The 17,728-nt window shown below is 45.2% G+C and overlaps 1 protein-coding gene across 1 annotated transcript; it reads right to left on the reverse strand.

The window, feature by feature from the left end:
* Positions 1-11,687: 11,687 nt before the first annotated feature.
* LOC126194664 (cuticle protein 12.5-like) lies at positions 11,688-17,367 on the reverse strand. Its single transcript, XM_049932864.1, has 2 exons — positions 17,266-17,367; positions 11,688-12,165 (listed from the first exon to the last, which is right to left on the reverse strand). The coding sequence occupies exons 1-2, from the start codon at positions 17,275-17,277 to the stop codon at positions 11,731-11,733; spliced, it is 447 nt and encodes a 148-aa protein (XP_049788821.1). The 5' UTR covers positions 17,278-17,367; the 3' UTR covers positions 11,688-11,730.
* Positions 17,368-17,728: the final 361 nt, after the last annotated feature.

Consider the following 17,728-nt stretch of genomic DNA (forward strand, 5'->3'; position numbering starts at 1 on the left):
AGTAGTGTGTACGCTTAGGGACTGATGACCTTAGCAGTTAAGTCCCATAAGATTTCACACACATTTAAACATTTTTTGAATTACTTGTCAACCTCTTCAACAAGTTACATGAAAATGGTAGCGTAACAGAAGGAAACAAGTCTCAAGAGAAGAGTGAGAAACTAATGTTCCTGTTGCTGCTGCAATTGATCCTCGTATAATCCCCTGAAAGTCGCACAAGAAAGTGGCACGAGTCAGCCGGCCGGAGTGGCCGTGCGGTTCTGGGCGCTACAGTCTGGAGCCGAGCGACCGCTACGGTCGCAGGTTCGAATCCTGCCTCGGGCATGGATGTGTGTGATGTCCTTAGGTTAGTTAGGTTTAATTAGTTCTAAGTTCCAGGCGACTAATGACCTCAGAAGTTAAGTCGCATAGTGCTCAGAGCCATTTGAACCATTTTGGCACGAGTCAGGAAAGTGTTCTACGGATTCCCCATCGATGTGGGTTCCATCCCTATCACATTTGTCTCCACCAAGAGCTGCATGGAAACGATTATGAGAATCGTGTTAATTTATGTACATGGGTATTAAGACAGATACTCCAAATGTACCATGTATCTTATTTAGTGATGAAGCCACATTTACCAAACATGGTCAGTTAAATCACTGAAACATGCACTATTGGTCTGTTGACAATGCCTGTTGGCTCTGTCAGGTGGAGCGTCCATGGAGTGTAAATGTGTGGTATGAGACAGTGAACCAATAGACGGAACACTGAGCTCTCACGAGTACTGCAGCCTCCTAACAGACCATCTTCTATGGACGCTAGAAGACGTTCCTCTGCAAGCTAAGAAGAACATGTGGTACTAATATGATGGCTGTTCAGCCCACAGTGAACCAAGTACTGAAGTACGTCTTCACGAATTGTTTCCAAATCGTTCGACTGGATGCAGATCTGTGCCTTGGCCAGACTGTTCCTCCGGTTTCACGCCTGTGGACTTTTTTCTACGGGGAAAGCTGAAAGATGCCTTCTACAAGGACATACCAACGACACCCGATGGCATGCGACCCCGTATTACTTCAAACTGCTCGGATATCTCCTCTGATGTACTAGCAGCAGTCGTCCATATCCGACTGGAAGCATGTTTTGCCGCTGCCGGCGGTCGGTATGAACACAACCTGTGGTGATCAGTTTGACTCGCTTATGGTCAGAATCTATATAACTAATGTATGGACTTATGTTGTTCTTTAGTGTGTGCTACCACAGGTATTGTACAAGTATCGGTGTGGGAACTTTTCAAAACACGATATCTCGCAAAGGACTCGCACTGGAATCGTGCAAGAAACACTACTGACATTCTAATTTACCCTACTTTCAACCTGTTAATGCCAATAGGCGATGTTACCTTTAAAAAAGTGTATGTCTGCAACCCACAAACTGACATCTGGCACCTGTACAACACAACGCACGAACATTCGCATTCTACACTCCTGGAAATGGAAAAAAAGAACACATTGACACCGGTGTGTCATACCCACCATACTTGCTCCGGACACTGCGAGAGGGCTGTACAAGCAATGATCACACGCACGGCACAGCGGACACACCAGGAACCGCGGTGTTGGCCGTCGAATGGCGCTAGCTGCGCAGCATTTGTGCACCGCCGCCGTCAGTGTCAGCCAGTTTGCCGTGGCATACGGATCTCCATCGCAGTCTTTAACACTGATAGCATGCCGCGACAGCGTGGACGTGAACCGTATGTGCAGTTGACGGACTTTGAGCGAGGGCGTATAGTGGGCATGCGGGAGGCCGGGTGGACGTACCGCCGAATTGCTCAACACGTGGGGCGTGGGGTCTCCACAGTACAACGATGTTGTCGCCAGTGGTCGGCGGAAGGTGCACGTGCCCGTCGACCTGGGACCGGACCGCAGCGACGCACGGATGCACGCCAAGACCGTAGGATCCTACGCAGTGCCGTAGGGGACCGCACCGCCACTTCCCAGCAAATTAGGGACACTGTTGCTCCTGGGGTATCGGCGAGGACCATTCGCAACCGTCTCCATGAAGCTGCGCTACGGTCCCGCACACCGTTAGGCCGTCTTCCGCTCACGCCCCAACATCGTGCAGCCCGCCTCCAGTGGTGTCGCGACAGGCGTGAATGGAGGGACGAATGGAGACGTGTCGTCTTCAGCGATGAGAGTCGCTTCTGCCTTGGTGCCAATGATGGTCGTATGCGTGTTTGGCGCCGTGCAGGTGAGCGCCACAATCAGGACTGCATACGACCGAGGCACACAGGGCCAACACCCGGCATCATGGTGTGGGGAGCGATCTCCTACACTGGCCGTACACCACTGGTGATCGTCGAGGGGACACTGAATAGTGCACGGTACATCCAAACCGTCATCGAACCCATCGTTCTACCATTCCTAGACCGGCAAGGGAACTTGCTGTTCCAACAGGACAATGCACGTCCGCATGTATCCCGTGCCACCCAACGTGCTCTAGAAGGTGTAAGTCAACTACCCTGGCCAGCAAGATCTCCGGATCTGTCCCCCATTGAGCATGTTTGGGACTGGATGAAGCGTCGTCTCACGCGGTCTGCACGTCCAGCACGAACGCTGGTCCAACTGAGGCGCCAGGTGGAAATGGCATGGCAAGCCGTTCCACAGGACTACATCCAGCATCTCTACGATCGTCTCCATGGGAGAATAGCAGCCTGCATTGCTGCGAAAGGTGGATATACACTGTATTAGTGCCGACATTGTGCATGCTCTGTTGCCTGTGTCTATGTGCCTGTGGTTCTGTCAGTGTGATCATGTGATGTATCTGACCCCAGGAATGTGTCAATAAAGTTTCCCCTTCCTGGGACAATGAATTCACGGTGTTCTTATTTCAATTTCCAGGAGTGTACATTTTGCGGCTACACCGATTATTAAAGTACCAGCAGTTCATATTTGCAGTGGTTTATCTCACGCTTATTTTAGCCTGTGATACTGCAATGTTAATCATTTAAATATGTTACCTAGACACATGTATTCCCGAAATGTCCGAAATCTTATTAATCTACATTAACTGATTTTGGTGTTGCGATTTTTTTCCGGAGGTGTATTTTTCTAGGTTTTTCTTTGTTTCATTTTGGATTTTTTTTTTTCAAAAAAGGTGAAGCATCCAAAAGAAGATGTCGGATGTCGGCGTAACTTCATATTTGTACACACTCGGCGAGTATGCAAAAGATTAGAGATGCAATTCTCCCTTCAGTCCAGAACCGCGCTGCTGCTACGGTCGCGGGTTCGAATCCTGCCTCGGGCACGGCTGTGTGTGATGTCCTTAGGTTAGTTAGGTTTAAGTAGTTCTAAGTCTAGGGGACTGATGACCTCAGATGTTAAGTTCCATAGTGCTTGGAGTCATTTCAACCATTTGCAATTCTCTCTGACAGATAGAACGGCTACCATGGTGTATTAGCGTTGCTCGTGTTTAGTGTTGTTAGTAGGTCTGATAGCATATACATGCGTGAGTAGCGTCGGATCTTGAGTGATACCTGTGAAGAAAATGCAGATGTCGCATGAGTGTGAGGCGGCGTTATCAGTGCCTGAACGAGTTTGAGAGGTACTTCATTGCGGGTCTCCATTTAGCCGGCCGGTTGAATAGCGCAACATCCACATTATCCACATCTGAGGAGCATTCGGATGTGACAGTGGCCCGATGTTGGACGGAATGAGAACGTTATGGCAGCCACACACGTTGTCAAGGATCCGCAAGTTTGCACGTATACAAACAAAGCTAAGCTGCCGCCATAATCTCATCGTAATGTCTCCTTTACAAGTCATAGCTGCTTATAATATGAATATGATTGTATTACGTATCAACGTATCGTTGCAAGACACCTACAAATACAACATATTTTCGATTATGTTTGGCATTCACCTATTAGAATCATTTTAAAGATGTATATCCCATTTTTTTGTTTCCCAGACAATGTTCGTTTCTCTGTTTTTTCTTTATTTTAGAAGTTCTGTCACTCTGTCTTGGTGTACAATAAACCAAAATCCACAATATAAAGAGCAGTGTAAATACTATGGCGAGGTTCGGCAGCAGCTGACGTTTGTTTGTAAACATACATACAAGCGTCTTTACTACTATATGATAATTCTTTGGAGTCAGACAACAAATGTTTTTCGCGTTAATGTAGTTTACGACTGTGACTTTAATTTCTTTGACATGTACGTAGTACAAAAGCGACAGAGAGACTTAACACCATCAGCCCGTGTATCGTTCATTCGTGTTGTGACACTCTGCTAATAATTCTACACACATCAAAAAAAGTTTTGCATCACCCAGGTTCCCAGAACTCCTGAAGATAGACGTTGATTGGGGATGTTGTATCACAGACACAGTCCGTTTGACTGCTCTCAGATATCACTAAACCCGCCCAAAGATGTAAACAACAATGCATGAGCAGTGCCTATTAGACGGATGGGGTCCGACAGCCGATCAGTTCCAGACATTTCACCAGGAAGGAGGTACATGGCTCGTGTTGTCTTTAGTTCAACCATGCCTAGACGGTCAATACCGCGGTACGATTGCGTCCGCATTGTTACTTTGTGCCAGGAAGGGCTCTCAACAAGGGAAATGTCCAGACGTCTCGGAGTAAACCTAAGCGATGTTGTTCGGACATGGAGGAGATACAGATAGACAGGGAATGTCGATGTCATGCGTCGCTTAGGCCGCCCAAGGGCTACTACTGCAGTGGGTGACAGCTTCCTACGGATTATGGCTCGGAGGAACCCTGACAGCAACGCCACCATGTTAAATAATGCTTTTTGAGCAGCCACAGGACGTCGTGTTACGACTCAAACTGATCGCAATAGGCTCCATGATGCACAACTTCACTCCTGACGTCCACTATGAGGTCCATCTTTGCAACCACGACACTATGTAGCGCGGTACAGATGGGCCCAACAACATGCCGAATGGACCGCTCAGGATTGGCATCACGTTCTCTTCACCGACGAGTGTCACATTTGCCTTCAACCAGAAAATCGTCTGAGACGTGTTTGGAGGCAACCCCGCCAGGCTGAACGCTTTAGACACACTGTCCAGTGAGTGCAGCAAGGTGGAGTTTCCCTACTGTTTTGGGGTGGCATTATGTGGGGCCGACGTACGCCGCTGGTGGTCATGGGAGACGCCGTAACGCTATACGACTGTACGACACGTGAATGCCATCCTCCGACCGATAGTGCATCCATATCAGCAGCATATTAGCGAGGTATTCGTCTTCATGGACGACAATTCGCGCCCCCATCGTGCACACTTTGTGAATGACTTCCTTCAAGATAACGATATCGCTCGACTAGAGTGGCCAGCATGTTCTCCAGATATGAACCCTATCGAACATGCATGGTATAGCTTGAAAACGTCTGTTTATGGACGATGTGACCAACCAACCACTCTGAGGGATCTACTCCAAATGGCCGTTGAGGAGTGGGACAATCTGGACCAACAGTGCCTTGATGAACTTGTGGATACTATGCCACGACGAATACAGGCATGCATCAATGCAAGACGACATGCTACTGGGTATTAGACGTATCGGTGTGTACAGCAATCTTCTGTACAGTTTCCGGAACTCTGGCAACCGAGTTGATGGAAAACTTTTTTTGATGTGTGTATTTTTACATTTTCCTGGAAGTATGAACTTTGTTTTCATGTGTTAGCTACATACAGTCCCTGTTACGAATTACCGTATTTATCGCTATGTTACATATTTTATATTTTTATCATTTTAGATTCCCGTTGTTTAAACATAACAGTTGTTCAGATATGCGACTACACCGCACACAGTTGGTGGCTTGTAATGTAGCAGTCGTTTACCCTGTAAAAATTTTGTATATTTGCTAGTTCCCTTGCACAATAGCTAAAATGAACTTGAGTAGTGCCGTATACTTTTCTGTATTCAGGGACTCGATAAAGAATAAGAAGATCGAAACCTTTTGTACGCCAATGTAACAAAGGCGTGTTATTTGTACAGCCTATGGTGTTCTTTCATTAAATTTCTTTAACTGATGACATCTGCAAAAACTTATGACCCACCGTTACGTTGTTACCACTTATAATTCGTTAGATGTACTTCGACCTCATTCTACCACTCCGTCAGCCTTCTCATCGATGTAAAAAGCGTGAGCAATATAAAAGTTACATGTAGAAATCATTGCATAATCAGTGTAGTAACAGACGGTGAAACGGACTCACAACAGTGCTTCATCGAAGAAAGGAACGGAAAGCGGATAGTAGTTTAGCAGAGGATCGGTTTGATTTTAGACGAAGCTGGGGCATTCGTGTAGCGCTACAGTTAATAACAGAAGGCAGATTTCATAACAAAAAGGAAACAGAAATTGGTGTTACTTAATTTGGAATAGGCTTTTTATGATGTAGAGTAATGTGTTCCTTTGTTGGACAATAGAGACAGAAGTATACTCCATTCTCTGTACACGAAGAGGACTAGCGTAATTAGCACGGTCGGAACGGTACAAGGTGACAAAATCCGGAAATGTAGAAAGCAGGTATGCTCACAGTCACTAACTTGTATACGAAGAGGCGATGACGTAAGTACAGGACTATTTCAATGTAGTACCTGTTCGTTGTGGATACAAATACAGCATGGTGCAGTTCGCTGCTGATACAGCAATAGTCGCCGAAGATCAATAGCAACTGAGTCGGGTGCTTGATGCAGTAGGAGGTTTGATATTTGGCTGTTATATGAAGGAAGAGAAATTTATGGTAATGATGTGCTCATCTGGCGGACATACTGGATGGATAAATGTTAAACTTGGATAAGAGACTCTTGAAGAGGTGGACACAAACATGCTGTGTCTGAAGGACGGTTAACAAAGAGAGAATATACAACAAAAGAGAAGCAGCATGAATTACACGTGCCTAAAAGACTTGGTCTTAAAACGAAACAGCTGCTAACATTCTACAAAATACGTACATTCTGACCAGGGATATATTCCTGAAAAATATTTGGAAAATTGCTAAACGTGGACGATGGTAAAGAAAGAAATGACACTACTGGAAGCCTCTGAGGTGAGTTACAGGCTTAAAGATGTACTGTAACGAGACAATGCGAAAATAGTGTCCAATAAAGAATATACTGAACCAAAGACATAGGATGGTGGAGCGCGTTACAGGGCAAGTCGTTGCTGAAAACTGTAGTTGAAGGAATGTTAGAAGAAAAGACTCGGAAGAACAGGGCTTTTGAAGGTTGTTCACGGATTTTCTGGAATAAGGATATTTGGTGTAGGGAACTCGTGTTCGACGGTGGCTTGTTACAGAGTAATAATGTAAGCATGGGTTTATTTATGTAGAGCAGGGCTTAACAACTGGCCGGTTTTGAGCGCGAGTACTCGCGTGTGCTCAAGCACGTGCTCGCGAGCAGCTGCAAGGTCGCGGAGTACGGTGGGAGGGGAGGGAGGGGAAATGCGCGCGCACGTTTGAATAGGGCCGCAGCGTGCCTATTGAATTCGCGCCGACTGTGTAACGTTTAAAGTACTACGATCAGCTCTTAACAGTCACTTCGCTGGTTAAGAATCATGTGAAGTCGCCGTTGTGTAACCCCAACCATGCTTTCGCAGTGCAACCCCCATTGGGAGGAATTGTATCTGTTTACTGAAAAAGATGGTGTTGCAAAATGTTTAGTATGTCACAAAACGCTGAATTCTTTTACGAAATTTAATTTGCAGCGACATTATATGTCGTACCACGCAAAAGACTACGGACGTGGAAAATGTGATTGACCAGATCGTGCACAGGAAGTTCTTAAACATAAAAGGAAGCTATCCGAAGAAGATCTGGACGACGAAGAAAAATCAACTGAGGCAGCTCTCAGAGTGGGTTACAAAATTGCTTTGCTTTTAGCAAAATCCCTGCGCCCCTTAACCGATGGCGATTTAATAAAAGAATGTTTGGTAGTCGCAGCGGAACATTTGTGTCCATCTCAAGTTGAACAGTTTCGGATTGTGCCATTATCTAACATGACCATTATGCGTCGCATACAGGACATGGCAGACGACGTCCAGAGCCAGCTTGCAAATATCTGTTAAGATTTTATGGCGTATTCTCTAGCTCTGGACGAAAGTGTTGATATCACTGGAACAGCGCAGCTTGCCATATTTATTAGAGGTGTTAACAGAGATCTTCAGGTGAGGGAGGAGCTCCTCGATGTAGTAGCCATGAAGAACACTACAACCGGAGGTGATATTTTAAGTAGTGTTGAAGAAAGTGTTGAAAATATAGGATTGTCGTGGAATTCTTTAGTTTCAGTGTCTACAGATGGTAGAGGCATACACTAAGCTAATAAAATTATGTGGCACGTGTACGTTCTCCTTTATTTATTTCATTTGTCGCAGTAATAATTCGTGAGTGATATCCCTGCAGGTGGCCGCGGATTCACATTGACTGGCGGCAGCTGTTGTGTGCCCCACGTGACTCTCCCCACTTTCCGCTCTGGTCCGGTAGTGGGGGTAGCGTGCTCGCGCTGCTCCGTGCTCGCGCCTTGCTGCTCACAGCTTGCTCCGCGAGCACGTATGTTGTGAAGCCCTGATGTAGAGGAAGAAGCAGTGGGCATCGAGCAGTGTCAGAAGAGCCAGTGAATCGGATCAGGGAAACTTATCTCACTTATCTCAGTAGCTCAAAGGAATTAAACATAAGAGGCAGCAGGAAACTGAGCGTACCTCACACGATGGAATGTTGTTACGAAGGCGTCACAGTACAAAGCCGTATCACTTTATATGCATCAAACATTACCAGGAAATCAGAAAACCCGATGTTCAAGGTTTAACATCAAACTACAAGACTGTCTGGAAGAGGACAATAATCTTCAAGATGATCTTCCAGCCGTTCAGCCCTTCGCTGTCTTTGAAGTGAGTGAAAGATGAACAAACAAAATGTTCGCATTTGGGGAGCAAAAGAACATACTATTCTGCGCGACCTGTACGTGACTCCTCAAAGTAAATGTGGTCTTTGGTGTAGTGGAAACGGTCTACGAGCCGTCCTTCTTCACTGAACCGACTGTCAGGGCTGTCGTACCTGTATGCGCTTACAGAATGGCTATTGCGCCTGCTGAATGACGACAGGAACAATTCCGTACTGTAACAGGCTTGTGCACCATCTCATTTCCACTGATGGTTCAAATGGCTCTGAGCACTATGGGACTCAACTGCTGAGGTCATTAGTCCCCTAGAACTTAGAACTAGTTAAACCTAACTAAGCTAAGGACATCACAAACATCCATGCCCGAGGGAGGATTCGAACCTGCGACCGTAGCGGTCTTGCGGTTCCAGACTGCAGCGCCTTTAACAGCACGGCCACTTCGGCCGGCAGACTGATGCATGAGACCGTTTTTAAATCAACAACTTTACAGCGGAACACACTGCGATCCGGTGCTCTCATACCGCCGCGAAGGATTAGCCGAACGGTCTGAGGCGCTGCAGTCATGGGCTGTGCGGCTGGTCCCGGCGGAGGTTCGAGTCCTCCCTCGGGCATGGGTGGTGTGTGTTTGTCCTTAGGATAATTCAGGTTAAGTAGTGTGTAAGCTTAGGGACTGATAACCTTAGCAGTTAAGTCCCATAAGATTTCACACACATTTGAACATTTGCTCTCATACCCTAGTAAACACGTTGGGCTCACACGACACCGAACAATTTCTTCGTGAGGAGTACGTTGAAGATCAAAGCTTTGTCTCTCCTGTACCGAAGAATGTTCTGGAAGCGCAGTTAGAGTCCTAGCCAGCTGCATAAAGATCGCCACTGACATGATGGGACGTATGTGGGAAGTCAGTACGTTAGTTGGTTATATTAAAGGATTCTTTCGTCGAATTGCTGTCGAATGAATCAATTTACAAGATACGTAGACATGACTAGTTATTTACAATTTTTGTTGGTTGTTTGACTTGGAGGAGGGGTCCAAACAGTGATGTCATCGGCCCCACCGGGTTAGTGAAGGACGGGGAATGGAGTCAGCCGTGCCCTTTCAAAGGCAGGCATTGGCCTGAAGCGATTTAAGGAAATCACGGAAAACCTAAATCAGAATCACCGGACTCGGGTTTGAACCGCCGTCCTCCCGAATGCTAGTCCAGTGTGCTAAGTACTGCGCCAGCTCAATCGGTGATTTGTGACGAATTCCATCAACGAATATTCTGAAGATGCAGTAAAAATCCCTAACTCCTTGAGAAAGTACTTGCAAGACGACTGCGGCTGAACACCTCATAATCTTACTGCTCTGTTTTGTACAGCCAGTACTTTCTAAGTGATGAATTACCCTTTACATATTTCGTAAGTCATTACTGAGCAAAATTGTGCAAAATATGTTAGAAGGTGATACATTTGCTTCCAAGAATAGCAATTATACGCCGACTTCATTATTTTAGCAGCTCAGTAATATGCTGTTTCCACGTCAAATTTTGGAACATTCTATCCTGTACATTCTACCCTGATATACTACATCAAATGTAGGTATGACTGTCTTTGTCGTACAGAACTGAGCACAGTGTGCCGTCTCAAAATTACGGAGAGTCCATGTTCAGAGAACTATTTAATAATTACAGGATGAAACAGAAATACCGACGTCAGCAGCATTAGATTACTGAAACAATTCAGTGGCGAAAAGTGAAAATTTGTGCCTGACCGGAAGTCGAACCCGGATTTCCCGCCTTCCGCGAACAGTCGCCCTAAGGCCTTTGACTATCCGAGCATTTTTCACGTCCACCCCAAATCCCCAACTTGTCGCACACTACTTCTGTAGCACCCCCCCCCTCCCCCCCTCCCCCCTCCCCCCCCCCCCCCGGCAATTTTCCTTATTGCTCGCAGCCTCGCAGCATCTCGCATGATTCCCACACAAGGTCGAGCCTAGGGTGCATCCACACTGAAGATATCATGAAATGTCGGAAAGGCTTAGATATTATAATTACATGTGTGGTGCCTGAAAATCATCATTAAGAGACGGCCTGTTGCATAGATTTGTGTCGAGGAACAAAGTGTGCAATCGTAATTTATGGAAAAATCCTACTAAAACTGGTAAAAAAATTTGTGAGTCACAGTACACAATAATATAAAATTCAAAGAACTGTGATTGACACCCGAACAACAGGGACTTACATGCAATGAGAACAAAAAGTAGCGCATTGAGAATAGCTAGCTACTAGCCGAAATCTGGATTTGCATAATAAAATCTAAAAAGGACGACTGATTGCTGCACTCTCTAATTCATAAGTCACGTACAGCTGAGTGCATCCATTTTACGAATGGAAGGTAACCTGAATATGTAATTCGTTTTTCTTCGTGCATCGCATAATCCCTAATAAAATTTTGGAGACAATCTTTTAGAACGATCTGTTTTTAATACACTTCATTGCAATTTCCTCTCTGCAATTACGACTTTAATTATCTGTTTATGTGTAAGATACAAGGACTGGTGGTCATAAGGGAGATAATCACTGGCAATAGGAAATACGTGAATCATTATTTGCATTTAGATTTTTGCCTTTTACTGGGCGATATAACTTACATGTCACAGTATGTTTCTTCCCCCATCCATGTGTGTTGAATTACTGCTGTTCTCTAATAATGAATCTATCAGTGTATGGAACGAAACCTTAGGATTATGACACAGGAAAGAAATGAGTGTTACAGTTGCTAGAAGTTTTGTACTTTTTATTTGGTTTTGTGTTACACACGAAGTGCAGTCAGTCCGGTGAGGGCCTTAATGGACGAGGGCGTGGCCGTAGCCGAGAGCGGGGGCGGCGTAGCCGTAGGCTCCGTAGCCGTAGCCCAGAGCGGGGGCGGCGGCGGTGTAGCGGCCGTAGCCGTAGGCGGGGGCGGCGTAGGCCACGGGGGCGTGGGCCACGGCGGGGGCGGCGTAGGCGACGGGGGCGTGAGCCACGGCGGGGGCGGCGTAGGCGAGGCGGGCAGTCTGCGAGATCCTGTACGTGTTGGCCACGGAGGAGGCGACCGGGGCGTGCGCGACGGCCACAGCGGGGGCGGCGTGGGCCACAGCCACGGGGGCGTGCGCCACGGCGGCGACGGGGGCGGCGTAGGCGGCGACGGGGGCGGCGTAGGCGGGGGCGGCGTAGGCGGGGGCGGCGTAGCCTCCCAGGTAGCCGGCGGAAGCGGCGGCCACCAGCGCGGACAGGATCAGCTGCGAGGAAGAAGCACGCTTAGCCTTTCATACTGGACGATCCTCACATTTAACATGTGTTATCTTCCATGTTGAAAATAAATAAGGACAAAGGAAATTAAACGAAGTAAAGTTCTTCAGTGCTGTCATCCTCGAATTGCCTCTTCAACTACCAGCTGCTGAATCTACTGTCTCATGCGTAAGTGGACTGTCACCCTGTTGTAGGGTCGCTGTCGCTAGTACACTACCATGCCAACAACTGATGTAGTTCTTCAGAATTGGAACAGCTATTTGTCTTTCAAATAGCTCCCCAATTGACTTCATAAGACTAAGGCAAACTAACGACACGTTCTTATTGGGAAGGTAATCAGAACAAACTGACCCAGCAGAGCGATCAGCATACTAGACTCTCATTCTGGAGGATGATTGTTCAGATCTCCATCTGGTCATCCAAATTTAGGTTTTCCTTCATTTCTTTTCACTTAAGGCAGATGCCAAGACGGTTCCTTTAATAGGACAAGGCCTATTTACTTACCCATCCTTCCTTGTTTGTGCTCTGTCCCTAAGGCTCTCGTTGGTGGCCAGACGTTAAACCCTAATCTACCCAGTACATCACTCACATATCCTCACCATAAAACTTTGTTATCGACTCGGCCTTGGATCTGCACATTTGATAGCAAAATGGGATCTGCACATTTGATAGCAAAATGGCATAAAATGGAGACCCTGTGTCCAATTCACCCATAGTCCAGGGATAGCGTCTTTGACTAGTAATCAAAACATCCTCGTTCCTGGGTTTCAACGTCCCACCTCTTAAATTTTGAATAAAAATCAGTATTGGTGACCTAAGACTTCTGGCAACGGCCTTGTCAAAAGAGGGCGGAGGAGTGGACAGAGGTTCAGGGCACTCTCTTGCCCATGGAATGGGAAACTACCCCTAAAGTCGGAAATATCAGCAATTATCAACAGCATGAGGTTTCAGAAGGCAATGGAAACAACTGCATTAAAGACACATAGCGTATATTCACAGTACATGTGACCTGTAATTGAAAAAGTGTCATGATGATCTCTCCACTGGCAAAAGTTTCCGGAATAGTCGACTGTTTGAAACTCTGGGTGGGAGCTGCCTAGAGGGAGGTGACCATGAGAAAAAGCTGAATGACGTTCTATGAGTCGGGGCGTGGAATGTCAGAGCTTCAGCGTGGTAAAGAAGCTGGAAATCTGAAAACGAAAACGCAAAGGCTCAGCCCGGATATAGTGGGAGTCAATGAAGTGAAATGGAGAGAAGACAAAGATTTCTGTTCAGATGAATGTAGTGTAATATCAACAGCAGCAGAAAACAATATAACTGGAGTAGGATTAGTTACGAATAGGAAGGTAGGGCAGAGAGTGAGTTACTATAAACAGTTCAGTGATAAGAATGTTCGCATTAGAATCGAGAGCAAACCAAAACCGACAACGATAGTTCAGGTATACATGCTACCGTCGCACGCTGAAGATGAAGAGATAGAGAAAGCATATGAGGATACTGAACGGATAATTCAGTACGTAAAGGGAGATGAAAATCTAATAGTCATGGGGGACTGGACTGCTGTTGTAGGGGAAGGAGCAGAAGAAAGCATCACGGGAGAATTTGGGCTTGGAGAGGAGAAAGACTAGTTGAGTTCTGCAATAAATTTCAAGAACTAATAGAGAATACTCTGTTCAAGAATCACAAGAGGAGGAGGTATACATGGAAAAGTCCGGAGTAGGGGAGGATTTCAGTTAGACTGCATCACAGTCAGGCAGAGAATCCGAAATGAGATACTGGATTGTAAGGCGTACCCAGGAGCAGATATAGACTCAGATGACAATGTAGTAGTGATGGAGAGTGGGCTCAAGTTTAAGAATCAATACACAAAGACGGAAGTACTAAGGAATGGAAGAGATACGCTTGAAGCTCTCTGAGGCTATAGATACTGCAATAAGGAATAGCTCAGAAGGCAGAAGAGGAATGGACATCTCCAAAAAGGGCAGAAGTTGAAAAGGAGATCATAGGTACAAAAATGGCAACTGCGAAGAAACCATGGATGACACAAGAAATACTTCATTTGATTGATGAAAGAAACATAGCCTGTGGGAAAACCGCAAAAGAAGAGAATTGTAGCATTTGAGATGTGTTGCTACAGACGAATGTTGAAGATTAGGTGGACTGATAAGGTAATGAATGTAGAGGTTCTGCGCAGTATACGAGAGAAATAAAAAAGAAGTCCAACGAGAAAGTGAATAAACAGGTTTCTATCGTCTGCAATCTATGCCTATTAGCACGCAATATCGTCTATGATGTGTGAAGCTCACTCCCGGATCTCAAGCAACAGAAGGATTTTTTCTGCTTTATAAGACTCGCAACTTTTCCACATCAGTTAATTTTCAGTTATTTTCCATTAAACAGAAACATGCGTCGCACCAAAGTCCACGAAATTCCTTAAGTATTTTCCAGATATCGTGTTTTACATGACATTCCAGCAGTCCTAAGGATCCTACTGCAACTAGCGTGTTGATCTCAGCACTGGTGCGCGCATTTCATATACTACACACTCCATGGTAAGCCAAGTGGTCAAGATTTAAAGTATATGGCACCTCGGGGCACAGTACAATCAGAACCATAGTATTTTCAGTCTAGCAGTTTTATTCCTGGGTCTGATCATTCACGTGTGTTGTAATGTCATGTTCCGTAATTGACTTCTCAAGTTCTTCTCTGTTACATTTGTCCTTAACAAGAAATTCGTGCTGCATAACGTGCTTTTAATTCTAGTAACTATTTTTCAGCTATCTTGCTTTTGTTTACATACCAGAAGAATCCTAACACACATGTTACCCACCAGAGGTTCACACAGAGTTCACTGAACGCCAGTAATAAGCAACAATTAAGAATGTAGGTACTTTTAAGTGTTGCAGTACAACAATCACAACATTTTCAGTCTAGTAACTTGATCTTTGGATCAAAATAATCGCGTGGCGAACGGATGAAAATAAAGAGCATAAAAGGAGAAGAAATTCCCTTTGTACAGGCATTAAGTACCAAGAATTTAAAATATAATTGTTCTAACTTAATCTCGTTCTTAAGTTCAGTAGCAGTGACAGATATTTATACTGAAACAAGATATTTACCAGTCATAGAAGGTCTAAATTTTCATTGCATGAGCAACTGACTTTGTCTATTATATAACAGATTGTAGAAGAAAATTGTGTACAAGGACGCTGACTCAATGTGACCTGTCTAGTTAGTGTAAATTAGCTCAATCTACATGAAAAAAACTGACGAAAACTCTCAAGTTTCAAGCCGGATGGAGAAGTACAGCGACATTTCGAAGAGTGCCATACGCATCATCTTCTGGCAAAGTTCACTTCATCAATAATATACGCCGGAAGATTCTACATTCACACATGACAAAAATTGTTTACAGCCCGAGCTTTCGACAAAACTTCTACTACGGCGTGTAAATTGCAAATTTTTGTTGTACAATACTTGCTAGTAAGCACAATGAATCTAGGGAGCTGCAGGTTAAGACCAAATGAAACTCAGTTTCTTTAGAATTGCTTTTTCGTCCTGTCTTCAACCTCAAGATTTTGTCTCGCTCTTTGAAATCATGTTCTATACACAGCGATGATAAGTTATGTAAAATAAGTTTAAGTGTTCCTGTTTAAGCATGAAGGTAGTTGGCCCTAGTGTCGCAAAAACTTTTCATCTCCAGTTTTTGACCAGCAGATGGAGCAATTTAAATCCACAGATGCATGTTCTAATGTCCAATACTTAAACCCAAAAAGTGAGCGTATGTTACAGAGTTGATGGAAATTTGTCCTCTGGATGGAGATGTTAAGGTTGGTAGCCCAGAAATTTTCATACGAACATAACAGTATACTATGCAAGCAAATCAACATGATACACTTCGAGACTGGCAATCCAGAAGCACCTTGTCAAGAGAATAACGCGAAATTTGTGACACTGTCATTAGTAATGATAGGACTCAGCTTAGGGTACGTCCATTAATTACGTCAGCACAGGATAGGGGAGAGGCGTCCGGAAAAATCTGACCAAATCACATTTAAAGGGGGGGGGGGAGGCAAAGAAAATCTCACATCAACATTTTGATTCAGAGAACATACACCATTATAAAGGATAAGATTTTGTTTCACAAAATTAATCACGGGCATAGACTATATTAAAGTACCCACCGGTCTTTACGCACTCTCTCAACTGAGTTGAATGCTTTTACACGTGCGCATGCCCTGGATTTCCCGATTTGGAACAAGTGCCACTCAAGTATCAGATTTCACACATGGAGTTCCCTGTCACGCTGGTAGAAATCACTGTTCTTCAGTCAGTGAGTGAGTCCGGGCGTTCTGTAACGCCTATAGCCGATATTATTATGTTCAACATGAATGTGTTTTACAATGCCTATGTTAAGTGACACGCCAGAAACAAGTTAGTCGTTCTTGGAAGGAAGCTAAGCTGAAGTTCACCGACAAGAAATCACTTAGTGACCGCATAAATCAAGACATTGAAAAGATACGTAGTCATACGGTTCCAAGGAAGGTACAAACAATGTTGTCTTTCATCTGCAAAGAAAATAAAGGTACAATGTCATTTACTGTATATGATATATCAATAAATGGTCAATTTTTTACGTGGTCTCCAAGGTTGGCATGTTTACGATAAAGTGTTTTTAATCGCGATAAATAAAGAAATTTCATTTTTACCTATTTTTACTCTGCTTTTACGGGGTAAACCTCAAGTGATGGGGAGCGAAGTCCCACCATCTCTCGCATTATGAGGGGGGGGGGGGGGGGGGGGGGACAGCCCTGATAGATATTGTCAATGCAGTTTTCGTGTGGTGTGTTTGGGATATGAGAGTCAATTAGCCAGAAGTTGCCTTACTACAGTATGTAAATTTCCAAGATCTCGACTCAAGTCATACCTGTATCACATTTACTTAGTGTTGACGATCTAATCCGTCTCTGTAGAATACTAGTAGCCCAAAAGACGTTGTCAGAATGCAGAAAAACTGAAACCCTTAATAGTGTGGGAGGAACTTACTTCCAACGCAAGAGGTTTTTGACAAAAAATGAGTTAGTACTTACGAGCTTGTACATGGTGGAGTGGTGGTGGCTGTGTGTCGGTCTGGCGATCGAGTACTGCCCGTGGAGCCGCGCGGGTCCCTTTTATACGCGGGCGGCTTTCAGACAGTGCCGGTCCTTTCGCTGCTCTCGCAACGACGGCAGCTGCCCCGCTCGCCCATTCGCAGTCCGGTTTGGCGGCGACCGCCCGCGGGCTCAGCAAGACAGTCACCAGCCAGGTGTCACAACTTACGACACGCCACGAGTCACAGCACACTGCCCGGGTTCTTTACCCTGCCACCACTTAACAATAGGCTGCCGTCACCTACTGAACTAGCGAAATCAGTCGCCACGATCACGTCTCAAGTACGGAGAGATGAGGGGCTGCTACTATAAAGTGCAACTTCTATCACACCTCTTGATTTGTAATCCATCAGACAACAAAAACAAAATAGTAAATCGAGGAGCTGTGAACTGCCTGCATTGA

Source organism: Schistocerca nitens, chromosome 7 (genome assembly GCF_023898315.1).
Source record: "Schistocerca nitens isolate TAMUIC-IGC-003100 chromosome 7, iqSchNite1.1, whole genome shotgun sequence".
NCBI lineage: Eukaryota > Metazoa > Arthropoda > Insecta > Orthoptera > Acrididae > Schistocerca > Schistocerca nitens.